Genomic DNA, 18,458 nt, shown 5'->3' with positions numbered 1-18,458 from the left:
CAGCTTGAGTCTCTTTAATGGCTGGGGTCTAGATCTGAGGGGTGTGTGTGTGTGTTTGTGTGTGTGTGTGTGTGTGTGTGTGTGTGTCCGCACATGTGTTGGGGAGTGGAGAGGTTATGGTTAATCAGGATTCACTATATAGTTCAAAACTGACCAGTCCACACTTCCCAATGGATTTAGCTTCAATGGAAGATCAACTGATAAGGGCTGTTGGGAACCCACTTCTGCAAGCTCCCATTATGTTAGGACAACCCAGCAGGCACACATTCTGTTCCCTAGGTATACACTTCTGGCAATGGTTTGGGGTGTTTTGTGTAGCAACAGGGAGGGTTCAATCATCAAAGCGAATAGCAGGTGACGAAGGCTATATGCCCATGGCAGGGCAGCAGGAATTCAAGGTCTAACGGCAACGTCACCACTGTGACATACAGAAGAAAGGTCTCAGTCTCACACACCACACCAGAACACTACCAGTAACAATCCTATGATATATTTGAAAAACTTCACAACAGGTACACACAGTTTCAGAGAAACATGGCAGGTTATCCCACCGGGAACTTGTGCAGAGCCGTAGGCACCTCCCACCCCGCAAAGTGAGCTGCACAGAGGCATCCTGGCAATCAAACAGGAGAGAAACCCGAAGGCCTGAAAGCAAACCAGAGAAAACTGTGGAGGGAAGAGACCTTAGGAAGAAATCTGCCCTGGTTCTAGGAAAGACTTTCATCTTATGGTGATTCATTTCTAAAGAGGAAGTGAGTTTTGAGAAAAATACTTGAAGTACTCTCTCAGCGGGAGAAGGCAGTTCTTCACCAGGAGGTCAACTTTCGGGGCGTCCAGCTTGCTCCTGCTTCTGACTTGGGCTTGCAGATACTCTTCTTCCTTTGGGGTCAGGGGCGCATGCTTGCTACCAAGGAAAGAGTCACCTGTTAGAAATGCAGCATTGGATTGGGTGCTCGGGAGCGGGGGTGATGGTTGGGGGGGGCACAGAGGCTTGAGGCCCTCACAAGGTAAAGGGGATGCCTGTGGTCTCTGGGGACCCTCAGGAGGACCTAATGGTGTCTCCACATCTTAAAACAGAAGAATAAATGGCCCTGCCTCCTACCTGACTCTGGATGGATTGGGAACAGGCAGGCAGAGTTTCCAAAGACTAAAACCTCTAATATCGTTCCCTACACCCTTTCTCTTTCAAGATGCTGTCTCACTGTGTGGCTCTGGCTGGCCTCGAACCACTGAGCAGGCTTTTAACCACTGCTTCTGCTGGGGTTAAAAGCAAACGCATGTGTGCTAGCGCACCCCAGGTGAGATTTTCAATCTTTGATCCAGTCCAGCATGTTCCCTTTCTGGTGTGAAGAGGAGAGAGCCTAGAAGCTGTCAGGAAGGGATGTGAGCCATTCCAGGCAGTAACCCACACAGAGTAAGAATAAAGATCAGTGAACTAGCCAGGCAGGACTACCAGTGGAAGGAGGGGGGCATCAACCCACCCACAAAACCTTCAACCCCAAATTTGTCCTGCTTACAAGATGCACGGGGATAAAGAATGAGCAGAGACTGAGGGAATGGCCAACCAATGACTGCCACAACTTGAGACCCATGCCATGGGAGAGAGCCAACTCTGGATACTATTAACGATACTCTTCTGTGTTTACAGACAGGGGCCTAGCATAACTGTCTCCCGAGAGGCTTCATCCAGCAGCTGATGGAAACAGATGCAGAGATTCACGGCCAAACATAAGGTGGAGCTCAGGGAGTCTCGTGGAAGAGAGGGGTAGAACTGAGCAAGCCGAAGTGGTCAAAGACACCACAAGAAGACCTACAGAGTTAACTAACCTGGGCCCATGGGGTCTCACAGAGACTGAATCCTAACCAAAGAGCATGCAGGGGCTGGACCTTGCCCCTCCCCAACTGTAGCAGATGTGCAGCTTGGTCTTTATATAGGTCCCCTAACAATTGGAGCACAGGCTATCTTTGACTCTGTTGCCTGACACTGGACCCCCTTCCGCTACCTGGACTGCCTGGTTAGGCCTCAGTGGAAGAGGATGTAATTAGCCTGTTGGGACTAGATGTCCCAGGGGGCGTGGTACCCAAGTGGGGCTTGCCCCTTCTTTGAGAGAAAGAAAGGAGGTAATGGGGGGGGGATTTGCAACTGTGGGACTGGGAGGGGGGCTTCAATTGGGATGTAATGTGAATTTAAAAAAACATGGAAAAACAAATCGGTGAGACCCTGTAAGTGTGTGCACACTGTTCCCAGGAGGCCTGACACAAGCCCAGCTCACACTAAGAGCTTCAGAAGCTCTTGGAATTTGTAAGCTTCATCCTGGAGTCCCCCAGCTTTGAAGATGAGATACCTAGCATCCCCTTTCTGTACGCCCCGCCCCTGGCGGAGTTAAGGATCATCTCTTTCTTTGAGGGCAGACAAAATGGCATATCAGAATACACTGTTATCCACTTTCCCTACATCCCACCCTGCCTTCATGTGCATCCCCTGCCCCGGGACAGTGGTTGTCTGGAGGCCAATATTGCATGAGAGTCCATGACCTTGGCAAGATGACTCCTACATCAGTGGGCAAGTGTCCTTCACCTCACTGTGAAATTACCTTGAAAGCAAACAGTCTTCAGTTTCCTTCAGGAGCCAAGTGACCTTAAGTATTAGGTGCAGGTGAACATGGCCTTCAACTTCCTTTGGAGGAAGCAGGCACCAGGGCTAGAGAGATGGCTCAGCAGTTAAGAACACTGGCCACTCTTCCAGAGGTCCTGAGTTCAAATCCCACCAACCACATGGTGGCTCACAACCACCCGTAATGGGATCTGATGCCCTCTTCTGGTGTGTCTGAAGATAGCTACAGTGTACTTATGTATAATATGTATAATAGTAAATCTTTGGGCCTGAGTGAGTGGGACTGACCAGAGCGAGCAGAAGTCCTAAATTCTATTCCCAACAACCACACGAAGGCTCATAACCATCTGTACAGCTACAGGGTACTCATATATATGAAATAAATAAATCTTTAAAAAAAAAAAAAAAGCTGGGCGTGGTAGCGCACGCCTTTAATCCCAGCACTCGGGAGGCAGAGGCAGACAGATTTCTGAGTTCGAGGCTAGCCTGGTCTACAAAGTGAGTTCCAGAACAGCCAGGGCTACACAGAGAAACCCTGTCTCGAAAAACCAAAAGACAAACAAACAAACAAAAAACCAACCAAACAAGCAAACAAAAGCAGGAACCTTAATCAGAAAAGGGATGGGATGCTGGGGAAGGGGAGGGGGTTGTGAGGGGGTGATGATGCATGCATTTAATCCCAGTACTTGGGAAGACAGAAACAGGGGTATCTCTGAGTTCAACAGAACAAGTTCCAGGACAGCCAGGAATATACAGAGAAACTCTGCTTCGGAAAAACAAAAACAAAACAAAACCACAACCACAACAAAACGAACAAAACAAAAGAAGAAGCTGTCCCTACAAGTTCCAAACCTGGCAGGTTCCCGTGGTGGGCAACTCAGAAGACAGGGGAACAGCCACATGTCCTAGGATTGGCTGCACCGTGATGATTAACTCTAGAGCATGTTTGTTACGGATGGCCTGTATGAGACACGCCTGACAGGCCCAGGTTGGCAGGAGTGGAGCCTGGCTCCTTTTGCAGATGGCTGAGCTCACACACTATCCCTTCCCCTGTTCTGCTCCTATCCCACAGTATCTACCGGGAGGGGCTGCAGACAGGAGACAATACCTCAGAATTGTCCAAAAAGAATGCTTGAGAAAGCCAGAGCCCCTCCACTCCACCTCAGCATTCAGGTGAGGGAACCTGGTGGTACCTGACTGGGAAGAGTGGCTAGGAGCCAGGAGAATGCTGGGATGGAAGAGGTGGGTGGGAAGTTTCCAGAAACTCAATGTAGGACAGGAAAGGACACGACTTAGCATTTTTCAGAAGATATAGTTCAAACTGGCTCAGTCCACCTGTGCACGTCTGTAAGCAAGTGGGTGTCTGTGTGCGGGTGTGTGAATGTGTTACAGACTTGAATCACCATGTATGAATGGTTATGAGCCTGCATGTGCATAGGGCAGGGGCTTCAGAAGGCTGGGGGGTAACTGGCTTACACAATTTGAAAAAGAGCCCTTAGGCCCATGGCTAGGAGTCTGGACTTTCTCCTGAGGACGAGGGAACTCTTGACCAGTTCAGAGGCATGATCAGGAAGAAGTGAGTGATCATCATAATGAGTGTCCCTCAGTCCACAGGGACACCCTGAGCACCACTGTGTTCAGTATTGTGGTAGACAAGGGGTTTCTCAGATAGGTAGAACATGGCTCTATTAGAAAGCACAGTTTCCTGTCTCTGAATCCTCCACGTCCCCTGCCTGAGGAATACCTCTTCAGCCCTGGAATGTTGCTCCACACCCGCATAGCATTCTGGTAGTCTCTGCCACGGACATCCTGGAGGGTCACAGCCTCTGTCTGTGGGAGAAGAGGGGGCCGTGGGTCAGCATGACACAAATGCAATCTCCTCCCATGGGGCGAACATCATCCACAGGCCTAGGTTTTTCCTTAAATAACTACAAATAAGTAAAATCTGGAGACCACTTTGATCAACTCTTTTCAAATGCCATTGAAATGAGTCATATTCTAGGGTAACATAACTTTCCAAAACTCTGAAAAGACAGAAAATTGCTAGCCAATGGTGGTGCACGCCTTTAATCTAAGCTCTTGGAAGGCAGAGGCAGGCAGATCTCTAAGTCTGAGACCAGCCTGGTCTACAGAGTAAGTTCCAGAACAGCCAGGGCTACACAGAGAAATCCTGCCTTGAAAAAACAACAAGAACAACAAAAAGACAACGTCTTCATAGGCTTCAAGAGATTTCTTTTTTCTTTTTTCCTTCTCTTTTTTAAAGATTTAGTTATTATATGTAAGTACACTGTAGCTGTCTTCAGATGTGCCAGAAGAGGGCATCTGATCCCATTACAGATGGTTGTGAGCCACTATATAGTTGCTGGGATTTGAACTCATTACCTCTGGAAGAGCAGTCAGTTCTCTAACTGCTGAGCCATCTCTCCAGCCTGAGATTTCTCTCTCCTTCCTTCCTTCCTTCCTTCCTTCCTTCCTTCCTTCCTTCCTTCCTTCCTTCCTTCCTTCCTTCCTTCCTTCCCTTCTCTCTCTCTCTCTCTCTCTCTCTCTCTCTCTCTCTCTCTCTCTCTCTTCTGCTTCTGCTAGGATTAAAATCAAAAGCATGTACCACTATGCACATGCAGCTCAAATTGTTTTTTTAAGCTGCTCCAAACAATACAGTTTTATAGAATTCTTTCACCATATAAAATATTTTCATGAACCAGATTCAACAGAGAAACAAAAACTTGACAAAGATCCTGAAAAAAAAAAAAAAGAGAAAAAACAACAGATCAAACTCCTTTTACACCTATCAATTCTAAAGTCCTAGCTTTAAAAATGTTAAAAGAATAGCACACTAGGGGCTGGAGAGATGGCTCAGTGGTTATGAGCACCATCTGCTCTTCCAAAGAACTTGGGTTCAATTCCCAGCACCCACCTGGCAACTCACAACTGTCTGTAACTCCAGTTCCAAGGGATCTGACACCCCCACATCAATGATACCCCACACACACATAAAATAAAAATTAAAAAAAAAAAAAAGCAAGCCGGGCGTGGTGGCACAAGCCTTTAATCCCAGCACTCAGGAGGCAGAGGCAGGCGGATTTCTGAATTGGAGGCCAGCCTGATCTACAAAGTGAGTTCCAGGACAGCCAGAGCTATACTAAGAAACCCTGTCTCGAAAAACCAAAAAAAAAGGCAAGCATACCATGGCCAAGTAGGTTTCCCTGGGAATGCAAGGATAGTTTATTCATAGCAGTTCTAACCAAATTTTATTTTATATATATATATATAATTTGTAATATATAATACATAGAAATATAAAAATATATAATTATATTTTATATTATCTTTTATTTTTATTTTATATTTTATATATTTATACATAGTTATATTTATATATTACATATATTATATTTTATTATTTTATTTTTTATATTATATGATAAGTATATAATATAAAAGTAAATATATACTTATAAATATATATATTTACTATGAGGTGCCCAGGGAAATTCTCCGATGCCTATGGGTCCCCACCTCCTTGACTCCCACAGTAGGTTGAGTACCCCAGCCTTGGTTGTATGTCCTTCTCAGAGCTGAGGGGCATGACAGACTTCCTTCAAAGCCTCGCTCGCTCGCTGTCTCTTACCTCCTAGATCCAAGACTGGCATACCTCACGCTCCGCAGCTATGCCCCCAATGCGGGCCAAGTCAGCGCTGGAGAAAACTGACCACTGTTCCCAAGGTCAGCGTTCAAGTGAAGGGGACGAACAGACTGTTTATTGTGAATGCTCTCACGTGTGAGTGTGTGGGGTGGTGTGAGCAGATGTGCTCGTGTGTGCAGGGCTGAGAGAATGAGCGGACATCAGTCTGGGTGGGTGTGACTTGTGCACTGTTTACTGAGTGGTGTCGGAATGGGGGCTGTCCTTCGAGGCTGTATGTCCCTGTAGGGACCAGTGTCTTTCCTGAAACTCTGCAATCTGTGTGTCAGGTGCCTGATGTCCTCTTTGTAAGCCCTGTACACATTAGGGCAGCAGAGGCCTCAGGAATGAGAATCCCAGACCCGGGAGAAAGGCTAAGCCCCTACTCACCTGAAGGAAGCGGGTAGTTGTCTCTTGGTCATCCTCAGTCAGCAGCAGATTGTCCATGAATATCCAGAAGAAGGGCCGCTGACTCTCCTGGCGAGGCAGCGCATACTGCAGGATCCGGTGGAACTGGAACATGTACCAGCCTGCCAATGAACCAGGGAGAAGGCCAGTTCATATGGGCAGGGCCGTGGGGAGGGCCAGGTCAGCCTCTGTGAATGCTGGGTACCTCTGCTCTCCCTCTGTGGAGATGGGGGTCTAGAACTCATCTAACAGCACCCTGAGCACGTGCAAGTTCACCTGGCAGTTAAGAGCCCAGGGAAGGGGCTGGAGAGATGGCTCAGAAGTTAAGAGCACTGGCTGCTCTTTCAAAGGTCCTGAGTTCAATTCCCAGCAACTACTTGGTGGCTCACAATCATCTGTAATGGGATCTGATGTCCTCTTCTGGTGTGCATGAAGACAGCAACAGTGTAGTCATATAAATGAAACTTACCGGGACAGCGATCACAAGAGCTGCCTAGGGGCTGCGTCGAGCCGTACACCAGGTCAAAGGGGCCCCATTTCTCCACCTAGGGAACACACATAGGTGGCTGAAAGCCAAATGCTCCCCCACTGGTGACCAGCATCAAGGCCTCTATACCCAATCATCTTCCAGTGACATACCTTGTGGGTGACCCAGACAGACCTCCTAGTTGAGCCTTGGAGCCCACGTGGGCAGCAACACCCAGACAGCAGCAACTCTCAGGACAAGCCCATGCAAAGGTAGCTCAAGAGCACTCCCTATCTGAGATTCTTTCTCAGATAACTTGCTCTTTAAAAAGGGCCAGCCCTGGAGGGAGCACGGAAACTCATTTAGCCTAAGAGATTCCCATATCCTTCTGGGAAATCACTGGCTCTGCCGAGAGCCGAGAGCCGAGCAGCTGGGAGCAGACAGTAGGGTGGAGGGTGGACACTATGTGGTGGCCATAAACAATCCCCACTTAGATCAGATGGGGTCACTTCCTGGACATGTAAGAGAATGAAAGAACCAACCTCAAGTGCAGACAAGCCAAGAGTCTTCTGTTTGTACAAGTAACCCAAGACCCAGAACCCAGAGAACCCCTGCTTCATAATGGCTCCTCTAGTCTTGGACCTTCCCTCTCCCCACTTCTCCCTCCCCCCCTCCTTGGTTCAAGACGCTTTCTTTGTAGATCAGGCTGCCTAGAACTCACAGATGTTCCTGCCTCTGCCTTCTGCCTTCTGAGATTAAAGGCATGTGCCACCACTGCCTGACTAGCCCTGGACATTCTCTTAAGAAAAAGTTCCTAATAGCTGGGCGTGGTGGCACACGCCTTTAATCCCAGCACTTGGGAGGCAGAGGCAGGCAAATTTCTGTTTGAGGCCAGCCTGAGAGTGAGTTCCAGGACAGCCAGGGCTACACAGAGAAACCCTGTCTCGAAACAAACAAACAAACAAAAAAAAAAAAAAAAAGAAAAGAAAAGAAAAAAGAAAAGAAGAGAAAAGAAGAGAAAAGAAAAGAAAAGAAAAGAAAAGAAAAGAAAAGAAAAGAAAAGAAAAAAAGAAAAAGTTCCTAAGATGTCCACAAGTGATCCCCAATCTAGGCCCCCAACTCTCTTGGACCCTCCCACTTCTCTCAGAGTAATGGACTGCCACCCAGATGGCTCCTGTGCTCCTTCTCTGTGCCCCAACTTCTTTACCTGATATCTGATGTTCACCTAGGGTCCTACAGAGCAATGACTGGCTGGGGTCTAGCCAAAAGTGGGCAGGATTCTGGGTTAAAGACCAACATCCCAATTGTCTGTATAACCAGACCCTAATGCACTGGCCCCTCTGCCTGCATGCCCACAGGCGGATAGGAAGAGGTCCCACCACAGGGTCAAGACAGCACCAGATTGGTGTTTGGAAGGAGTTTTCAGACAACCGTCTGCCACTCAGCTCAAGACTTGCAACTATGACAGGGTGGGGTGGGGTTGAGCACCCTCCGCCCAATCATATCCCTATCATAGGCAGCAGAAACCAGCCACGTGGATTCAAGATGTTTGGCTGCTTGCTTGCCCTGATCAGGGCTGAGGGCTACACAAAGGCCATAGAAGCATTCCGTCCCTACCTCCTACTGTGAGGCATGGGGGGGTGGGGAGGGGGTGTCTGTGTTATTACACCCAGGCTGGCTCCAGCCAAGACCCATGCTGGTCGGGAGACCACCAACATGCTGCTCCCTGCACGCTCTACCCTGCCCCTCCAGGGCCCCCACCTACTTTGCCCCTTCTGCTAGGCCCTGTAGTCTCTCCCATTAACACACCCACCCCCCTCCTAGGCAGTCCATCCACCCGCCCCTGCATCAACTCACGTCTCTCCTCACGACATTTGTGACATCTTCCACGTACTTCAGCGTTCCTCCCCCAGAACCAGAACCGCTTTCCAAAAAGCCCAAACTCTTTAGTACTGGGGGGAAGGGAAGGGAGGAAAGACAAGATGGATACAGTAGATGTGGGCTCTGTCCCCAGAGTGGGGATCTATCATGACAGTGCAATTTCCCAGCTATGGACTAGCAGCTTGATCATTTCAGCAGCAGAGCCCAAGGGCAAGCTTCCTGAGCGTTACTTGATGAATATGAAGTAATTTGTTGCAAAACTCGGCATTTCTGAGTCATGCTCTCGCTGACTTGCTTAGACAACCAGCCAGGCTGGGGACCCACAAAGCGGGTGGGTTACCCTCAGACTCTGAGAACGAGAGCTTGATCAAGTCCAGCCCTTGCTAGGTGTTCTTAAAGCGTAGTGATACAATTATAGCTATTATATAGGGCACTTGTAACACATTGTGGGGTCATCATTGAACCCACGGCTGGTATCCTAATTGTGATATGATTTAGCCAGAGATCAGAGCACCTTCGGGGCCTCTGTGTTTGCTGGGAACAGGGGGAATCAGAGCAGTCTGAGGGACAGGATCCCAGGAGAGGTGGCCAGGTTGGGAAGTTCAGGAAGGTGTGTGTGTGGGGGAGGGGGGTTGGTGCTGGGGGAGCATGTAAGTATGAGAGAGGCAGGGCTACTTCCTCAACAGCAGTCTTCCCATTGACCCTTGCAGGCTTGTCCCTCCCTATCCCTGCCTCCTCCTCTGGGGCAGAAGGATACCTATCTGGGTCCCTGTTCTCCAACCCTTTCACCCTTTCTCTTGCTTGGGCACACAGTTGGGAGATTTTTTTCTGGCAGTCATATGCTCTCCTGGGATACTCGGTTCTCTCAGCTCAAGGAGTCTGAGGAGGAGGTTTTCTACCACCAATCGCTGCTTCTCATCTCAGATGCCCAGTGATATCCTTACGGCCAGGCAGAGGACACCAGAATACTCTGGGGCCCTCCTATCCCCTGTTCTGGAGAGCCATTTTTGATGTGACTCTACTCACCTTTATCAATATTTCTAAAAAGGCTCAGTACCCGCACTGGCTGTCTCTTCCATGCAGACACTGTCTTGTATATCTCCATAGGGCCCGCCTGAGAGAAAGCAGAGGAAAAAGGAAGAGAGAGAAAACAAGAGGATGCATGCTGGTTGCCCAGTGAGCGCGCTTATAGTTAAGTGACCCCGAGACAGTCTTTCCCTGGATGCTTGGGACTCAACAGAGAGTCATCTGGGACTCACTTGCAAAGGCCTGGCTGGCCCTGTTGTAACCAGTGCAGTTCCTGGAGGCCAAGCCCACCCACTCTAGGTCTCTTACCTGGACCCCCACAGATCTACAAAGAGAGGCAGGGTTTCTCTGAAGTTAGAAGATAAAGGATTCCCCTCATGCCTGGCAGTGGTGGCGCACACCTTTGATCCCAGCACTTAGGAAGCAGAGGCAGGCAGATTTCTAAGTTTAAGGCCAACCTGGTCTACAAAGTGAGTTCCAGGACAGCCAGGGCTATACAGAGAAGCCCTGTCTCAAAAAAAATAAAAAATAAAATAAACACATAAATAAATAAATAAATAAATAAATAAATAAATAAATAAATAAATAAAAAAGGATTCCCCTCAGAGGACAACTCTGTACGTCTCCAAGGACTCCAGGAAAGCAAAACCATTCCACAGCCCAGGAATCTGCAATCCAGGTAACACCAGGGGCTGGTAGCCTCTGAGGCTTCAGGAAACTGTCCCAGGCCTCACCCAGCAACTGGGCTCAGCACATAGTGGCTCTTATTGGCATCGTGGTACCAAAGCCTCCATCACTAACTACATGGTCTTTTCCTGTGCATCTCAATCCCCCCCAAACTCCATCTCTTACAAGGATACCCTCCACTTTATGCAGCGTCCACAGCAATTTAAGTGCTCTCTTTCATCTCAAGCAGATCAGAAATTCAAGGCCATCCTTGGCTACATAGTGAATTTGTGGCCAGCCTGGGCTACCTAAGATCCTATCACTAAACATCAGTGACACTTGCTCTCTAATAGGAGAATACCAAGGGACTTTAAGGCAAAGCCTCAGCCCCATCCAGTGATGCGCACATGGGATGCTAGCCTACAGCTGGTGGCAGATCCAGTCCCTCCCACACCAGTTGTCCTTACTCCCTCTTGATCATGGAAGGCCTTCAGCTGGTGCCGCCACCTCTTGCGCCTCTGCAGCAGTCCACTCCGTGAGAAGGGCAGGCACAGGAAGCAAACCCAGCAGGCCATGGCATTGATCCTCTCTGAGGTCCCGGGGCCCACCAGGATGTCCACACACTCGAAACAGTAGCATCTAGAGTCAAACAGGAAAAACCACCGTGACCCAAGTGACCCAAGTCATACTGCCACGAGGGGACTGCAAGCCAGGACAGCACCTTGTTCTGGAGGGAACTATCTGTCTCTCTCTGGCTTTGCTCTTAGTGCTGGCTGAGTTGGGCTGGCTGCAGGTTGGAAAAGAGACTCAGCAACAGAATGTGGGAGGTGGGTGTGCTAGCAATGGCGGACTTCAAAACCCTTTAGTCTTTCCACAACTTGGAAGTCTGCACACACATTTTTAAGGTCTCTGAGGATAAAAAAGATGTACAAGAGCAGTTGGCTGGAAAGGAGGCAGATAGAAGTCAGGGCTGTAAAGAGGAAGATATCCAAATGGACAGAGCGGGGGACCACCGTGGATGGAGCTCAGGATGGAGGCTTAACAACTAAGGGTGAATGAGCTGCCTATTCCCTGGACCCACCATATTGCTTAAGAACAGAGGGAATGGCTGAATGGTGGCTGCAGTGCTTGTGAAGAAAGGCATCCCAGATGCGCATCCTTCAGCACCCGCCTCCCATATTGGGGGTGTGTGTGGTTCTTTTGGGAGCTTCTGGGAGGAGCAATAGGGAGTTAGGCCCTGCCTCACCTGGTACAGTCGGGGCTCTCACAGATGAACAGGGTACCCCCGGAACAGCAGATGGTGCAGTAACTCTGGTGTCCATCATCATCATACAGGAAGAGGGACTCCAGGAACTTATCCTGAGCGGGGAGCAAAGGCTGAGTGTGTGATGTCCCTTCTACAGTGCCATGTCACGACAGTCCCAGTACCTCCCTACTTACCTTACATGGGGCACATAACCCTCCCTCAAACAAGGGGTGCCGAGTGTACACCTGGAGAGTTCCACAGCAGAGGCAGATGTCTAGAGAGAACAGAGGGGAAAGCTGGGAGGAGGCTTAGCCAAAGCAACCCGAAGATCCTGAGGGAGATGTGGGAAGACCCAGCAAGGATGTGTCAGGGTCATAGACCAGAAGATTTAGTGGGGAAACAAGATGCCCCAAATGAAATGTAGACCAAATCCCAGATGGCTTTTTGCAGACTTGGCATGGTGAGGCTAAAATCCCCACGGAAAGCCAAGGATGCCCAAATCGGCCAATCCAGAGAAATAGATCATTGGCCAGGGAGCTCCGGAGTGCCCACTAAAGGATGCACGTATTTTCCTCTTTCTCTTTCTCACAAAGGCACGTGTATCTCAAGATGGCTTCAACTTCACTTAGGATGGTCTGATTCTTTCACTTCTACCTCCAGAATGCAGAGATTACAGGCTGTGTCACCACACCCAGTTTATAGGATACTGGGAATGAACCCAGGGCTTCCAGCAAGGTAAGTGAACACTTAGCCTAGTCACAAATTAGATGGTAGTGTGGCTGATGTAAATACAGTTTGGGGGGGAGGAAGGAGGGGTTGGAGACAGGTTTTTTGTGTAGCCCTGGCTGTCCTGGAACTACCTCTATAGAGCAGGCTGGTCTCAAACTCAGAGATCCTCCTGCCTCTGCCTCCTGAGTTCTAGGAATCACATGCGAGCCACCATGTTCAGCCCAAATATATATATAAAAAAAATTCAACTATGAGCCTTAAGTGAGTCTGGTGCTGGGGTAGGGGAGGTGGGGGTGGGGAGAGGACATCCCATGGGTACCAGGATTGTTCCCCACTTTCTGGGATGGCTGATGAGGCTAAAGGCAGTCTTTCTGGCAGGGTCTTTCTGGGTCACAGGTTAAGTGTGCAAACTCACCTTCAATGCTCCGTCGGTTCACTTTGACTTCGTACCTGATCATCTCTGCAAGAGAAAAAAAAGTAAGTTCTTCTCTCTCCGGGCTCCTCACTGGAACACGCACAGCAAACTCGTCTTCTGACGTGACTAGGACTCTTCCACTGTCGCCCGCCAAGTGCCTGCTCTGGTGGGGTGGGGGTGGGGTGTCATCCTGAATGATGCAGGAACATTCCGTGCATTGCCTAACTCTAAGGGCCAGATCTAAGAGATAAGTCCATTACTTGGGTAGGGTCTTACCTCTGCCTGTCGGAGGCGAGGAGGGGGACAGAGGCTCTTTGCAGTCTTCCAGTACCACATCCACACTGTCCTCCTTCAGGGCTGGGGCTGGAGATAGAGAGGCCGTTATTACAGGGAGACCTCAAAAGGGACACAAGATACATGCAGGAAAATAGCTACCCGTGGCCAATACAGGGGTCAAGGGAGCCACTAGAACTACCCAGCCAAGCTATGGTGATATCTCCCCATCCACTCGAGATTAGGGGCTGCAATATTAGCTTTGAGGTACCTGGTAGGAGAGGGTGCCCTATGGGGTACCCTTCATCTATTCAGTCCCAGACAACATGTTTTTGGGTGGCCCCGCCTCCCCCTGCTCCTGGCTGATTGTCTAAGACACATATTCCTGCTTTCTAGTGACAGTCCAGAACCCCTAAGGACCCTATGGAGCAAGTGGAGGCAAAAGTAGAAAGGAGAGGAAAAGAAAAAGGCCTGAGGATCTCACAGGATTTCAGCCATTGCTCTTCCAGAGGACTGTCAGCATCAGGGCTAGAGCTGTCGGAAGTCTCCAGGTCCAAGGTTTCAAGGGTCTTAGAGCAAGAAGAAGGTGTCTCCCGGGAACCCATTGATGTAATCGGCTAGAAGGGTCTGCGTCCAAGGGATGGCGGGTGTGACAGCAGGGTCGTCAGAACCCTAAAACGCGACCAGAGAGGTTGAGAGGAGGGTGTGCCCGTTCTCTGAGGGCCTCGTGGAGAATTTGGATAGGAAGAGAGAGGGCTGGTTAAAAGGGACCTTACCGTAGGTAGGGATGAGGACGTAATGCTGGATGGAGCCTATGAGGGCCTGGGATGATGGGGTTGAGGGTGTGGGGGCAGGCACTCAGGGGCGGGTCTTAAGGAGCCCAGCACGTGAGGGGAGGAGTGGGGGTGGGGTGGATGGGGGCGGGGCTGAGGGGGCTTAGGAAGCCTTGAGAGTGGGAGAGGGCTTCGGGGAAAGGGTGGGGGAGGGAGAGAGTTCTGAGGAGGGGTTATGGAGTTCTGTAGGGCTCAGGGCTGAAATGGGGTAGGGGTAGGAGAAGGGAGGCTCTGGGCCTCACACATTGAGGTTAGAGAGCTGGGAGGTAGGGTTCCTGATTGTGTGGAAAGGGGGATGGGTTGGGCCAGGGAGCAAATGACAGAGGGTGGATGGAGGAGGGGTAGGAAGAAAGTCTTGGGTGGAGATCAGAGTAGAATGTATAGGTCCACAACGTTGACGTGGTACCAATAGGTACTGGACGGAAGACCTGCCAACCTCTTGAAAAGTACTTAATCAATAATCCTTCCTATTCATGGCCAATAATCCCTCCAGGATACCACAGTGGCTGGCCTCATCCACCAGCGGTTTTAATGGAGGGCCAAGATGTGGAGAGACCCAGGTAGTACAGTTCCTCTGACTCCAGGGTTTGATTGGCAGGGCGGTGACTTCCACAAGGTTCAGTATGGAAGTCACTGTACAGTAAAAACACCGGACTGCTCACCTCAGCCCAGTGTTCCAGGCCAGCGCCACGGCCGCGTAAAGAACTAAAGAGAGACTGGGCAGATTGCAGGAAGACAGCCAGGTCCCTTGTCGGAATCTCAGTGTCAAAGAAATAGGGGCCCTGAGACATCGCGTTTGTCCAACCTGCTAGAGAACCCCCACACTTCACTGCACACCGATGGCCACCGTGTATGAAACTGGAGAAATGTTTGTTTTGATATTTGGCACAAGCTACATGCTCTGGGGGGCTGTAACCAGTTAAAGCCCTCTGCCCCGGTTTTTCCTGGGTTTCTACTTTTTCTCTTTTTTTTTTTTTTTTTTTTCTTCCCCTTTTGTTAAGGTTCCACTTATTCCAGGCTGATCTGGAATTCACTCAGTAATCAAGATGGATTTGAGTTTCCCCTCTCCCTGCCCCCACCTTGATAGTGCCGAGATTACGGGTTAGAAACCCATGGGTGTGGCCCAAGGAACTGCGGGGGGGGGGGGGGGGGGGGGGGGGCCTCCACCGACTGAGTTGTCATACAGACCTCGGTTTATTTGTAACTTTTGGGTTGCTCCCCATCCCCCCACCCTTCACCTAACCCCACACCCCTGAGACATGGTTTCTTTAGGTAGCCAAGGCTACGCTGGGAACTCATTATGGAGTCCAGACTGGCCGCTCAGAAATCTGCCTGCCTCTGCCTCCGCAGTGCTGGAATTAAGAGTGTGCTTCACAACTTCCTGAGTCATTTGGGTATTTTTAAAAATGCCCCGCAGGAGGTTGTCGGTCCTCTTCCTTTGTCTTTTTCTTACTGATTTGAAGGTTCTTTTTGTTAAAGATACTAACATTCTCATGTAAATGTTGGAAATATTTTAATGCCCCCCCCCCTTTTTTTTTTTTTTTGAGACTGGTCTCATTGTATGTACCATGCTGGGCCGCCTGGAATTCACACCTTTGCGTCCCTAGGGCTGGAATTGAAGGTATGTGCTACCACACCCAGCCCTGTTTGTTTTTTAAGATTGGGCCTAGCTCTGTAGCCTAGGCTGACCTTAAATTCATGGCAATCCTGCCTCTGCCTACTGGATTGTGGGATTATAGGTATAAAACATCACACTCAATATCACTAATGCCTTTTCATGGTTTGGCTTTTTTTGTTGTTGTTGATGTTTTATGTGGAAACATTTTTGTATTAAGACAGACCTATTGGTTTTTTAAAAAATATTTTAAATTAAATTAATTAAATTATATTTATTTGAGTATATATGTGTATACATGCACTTGCCTGGCATGTTAAACATAGTAGTCAAGTTCTGAAGAAGAAAAAAAACCCAAAAAAACAAAACAAAATGCTCGGTGGGGAAAGGTACTTCCCCTCCCCCACCTCCCACCCCCAAACCCTAAAGACCTGAGTTAAGTCCATGAAACCCACACGGTGGAAGGAGAGAGCCAACCAATTCCCACATTCTGTTCTCCTCTGACCTCCAAGCACTCTCTCTCTCTCTCTCTCTCTCTCTCTCTCTCTCTCTCTCTCTCTCTTTAAAATCCTGTGTTGAGGCTGGAGAGATGGCTCAGCAGTTAAGAGCACTTTTACTGCTCTTGCGGAGGGCCAGAGCTCAATGTTAATTTAGCTGTAACTATTTGATACGTCTAGGTTGAGAAACAGCTGGATTTTTAAGATGCTAAATTCAGGCCATGACATGCCCTTCCATTTCTTCTGAGAAAATGTGAGTTCTAGCCATATGCTGTGGTCCAGCTACTTAGGAAGCAGAAACAGGCCCACCACGGTTGGGGCACAGGAGTCAGGGCCAGACTGAATTACACTGTGGGATTCCATTTGAAACAACAGGACTTTGGCTACAGCTCAGCGAGAGATGTCTGTCGGGCAGCAGGCCCTGGGTTCAACCCCAGCACTGCTTAAACCACATGCTTACTCTATCACTCCAGACGTCAAGGCAGGAGGATCAGAAGTTTAAGGCCATCCTTGGCTACATAGTGATTTCCAGGCCAGTCAGGGCTATATGAGACCTCAACCCCCCAGTTTCCCCCTCCCCGAAATCAATCAATTAACACAGCAACAAAAAATGAATAAGGGATTCCCTGGTTGTGAGAATTTTCTGGCTGTTTGATATTTTTGTTGGCATTGAGAATATTTTCTATTACGTTACCAGTTCTAACCTAAAGTTAACACGTGGGCATTGTTGGCTTTCAAAACACACACTTGGCTTACAGATCTGCTAGGCCTGTGGCAGCCCTCCAGCAGGTCTCTACCCCAAGCCACATCACCCAGCACCTGACTCCAACCCACCTCTGCTGAGGACAGTTGGTTGGGTGCTTTCCATTTTCCCTATCCAGAATTGTCAGAGCTCCTTCCAGCCCTGACACAAGCCACCTTGCCCTTTGTTCTCTGCACCTCTGTAGGGTGGAATAGCTGCCTTGGGCTAGCCTCCATTTTGTGGTCAAACTCTTTGGGGGTAAGGACATTGAGGATCATGAATGTAGCCCACATGCTGGAGCCTCTGAAGCCCTGAGGCATACATAGACCTACTCTGGGCTCCTGTGCGGATATGGGTCATGCAGGCCATCTCCTCTAAGTATAGCAGCTACAGACCACCTGCAGGTGTGGACTGTCACGGAAACCCCCACGTGTGATGGAAAGTCCAAAATTCTACAGGAGTCTTTCTGTTGATCTCCAGTCAGAGGCTGGGGGCTGGGGGACGCCTGCTTGCAACAGTCAGTGCTCAGCCAACAGTGGGTTCTCTGGGTTGGGTTCAGACTTTTTTGAAAAGTGTAGACTTTAGTCTTACACTGCAATTCTAAGTTCTTCTTTATCCACTGCCTTTGGCAGAGAAATCCCCATCTGAGGAGAAGCCCCTAACTGGGGAGAAACCCCCGGGCTGCAGGCATGACATGAGGTGAATAATAATCCTACTAAGTAAGGGGCTGGCTGAGCCACCACAAGATCAGCACCTGATCACTCAAAGGTACCAGAAGTGCCTCTGGCATCTTGGGTACCTAGTGTGTGTGTTCTGGAACTGGTGGACGCAGAGACTCCATCAGTGTTCTTAAGACCCTGGCAAGGTGTGAACAGGGAGCAAGGGACTGGGGCCTGTGTCCAATCCATCATGCCAGTGAGGAATCTCTGTGCTCTGGCCTGCAGGAGTCATGCTTGTTAGGTGCTGGGTTTTACAGGGGGCTGGGGTTGATGGTTCCATAGTAACTGCATACCTGCCTGAGACAGTGGGAGAGGCCAGTGAGCAGAAACCTCCTTTGGGGATGAGGAAGAGGTGGTGTTTCTCAGGAAGCCCATTTTGGCATCACCTAATGCTTCCTTCTCAGCATCTGTGGGAGGAAGGGTGCAGATGTCAGCAGCCCCCATAGCCACTTCCAAAGGCACTATGGTTATGGCTTAGAGCCCAGACATGAACAATGGGAGGCCCCTGCTCTCCACTCACAACCTTTAGAACATTCTCCTCCGCCTATCTTGCTATATGCATGCACCCCGGCTCTGAAGTGACTGACCCTTCACAATGAGGCTTTCCTTTCTTCCCCCCAACACCTGGTCCTCATGCTGAACCCCCTTA

At 49.4% G+C, this 18,458-nt stretch overlaps 1 protein-coding gene across 6 annotated transcripts in view; it reads right to left on the bottom strand.

Annotated features, from left to right (window-relative positions):
* Nucleotides 1-468: 468 nt before the first annotated feature.
* The window catches only part of Dnmt3l (DNA (cytosine-5-)-methyltransferase 3-like), a 21,336-nt gene continuing 3,346 nt past the window's right edge, over nucleotides 469-18,458 (bottom strand). Inside the window, exons 2-14 of one of the 6 annotated variants that reach the window (NM_001081695.2) lie at nucleotides 18,103-18,216; nucleotides 13,888-14,075; nucleotides 13,407-13,493; nucleotides 13,131-13,175; nucleotides 12,181-12,260; nucleotides 11,987-12,099; nucleotides 11,208-11,379; nucleotides 10,075-10,162; nucleotides 9,025-9,119; nucleotides 7,171-7,246; nucleotides 6,684-6,823; nucleotides 4,359-4,444; nucleotides 469-904 (exon numbers count right to left, since the gene is read on the bottom strand). In NM_001081695.2, coding sequence (NP_001075164.1) covers nucleotides 742-904; nucleotides 4,359-4,444; nucleotides 6,684-6,823; nucleotides 7,171-7,246; nucleotides 9,025-9,119; nucleotides 10,075-10,162; nucleotides 11,208-11,379; nucleotides 11,987-12,099; nucleotides 12,181-12,260; nucleotides 13,131-13,175; nucleotides 13,407-13,493; nucleotides 13,888-14,008 — 1,266 coding nt within the window. In that variant the 5' untranslated portion in view covers nucleotides 14,009-14,075; nucleotides 18,103-18,216 and the 3' untranslated portion in view covers nucleotides 469-741. Of the gene's footprint in view, nucleotides 905-4,358; nucleotides 4,445-6,683; nucleotides 6,824-7,170; nucleotides 7,247-7,340; nucleotides 7,680-8,374; nucleotides 8,757-9,024; nucleotides 9,120-10,074; nucleotides 10,163-11,207; nucleotides 11,380-11,986; nucleotides 12,100-12,180; nucleotides 12,261-13,130; nucleotides 13,176-13,406; nucleotides 13,494-13,887; nucleotides 14,133-14,179; nucleotides 14,250-18,102; nucleotides 18,217-18,458 lie in introns of those variants that run through there. The other 5 variants (NM_019448.4, NM_001284197.1, NM_001284198.1 and 2 more) reach the window with 5 other exon arrangements.

Source organism: Mus musculus, chromosome 10 (genome assembly GCF_000001635.26).
Source record: "Mus musculus strain C57BL/6J chromosome 10, GRCm38.p6 C57BL/6J".
NCBI lineage: Eukaryota > Metazoa > Chordata > Mammalia > Rodentia > Muridae > Mus > Mus musculus.
Note: the sequence above shows the minus strand (reverse complement) of the source record. Positions and strands in the feature narration are given on the sequence as shown.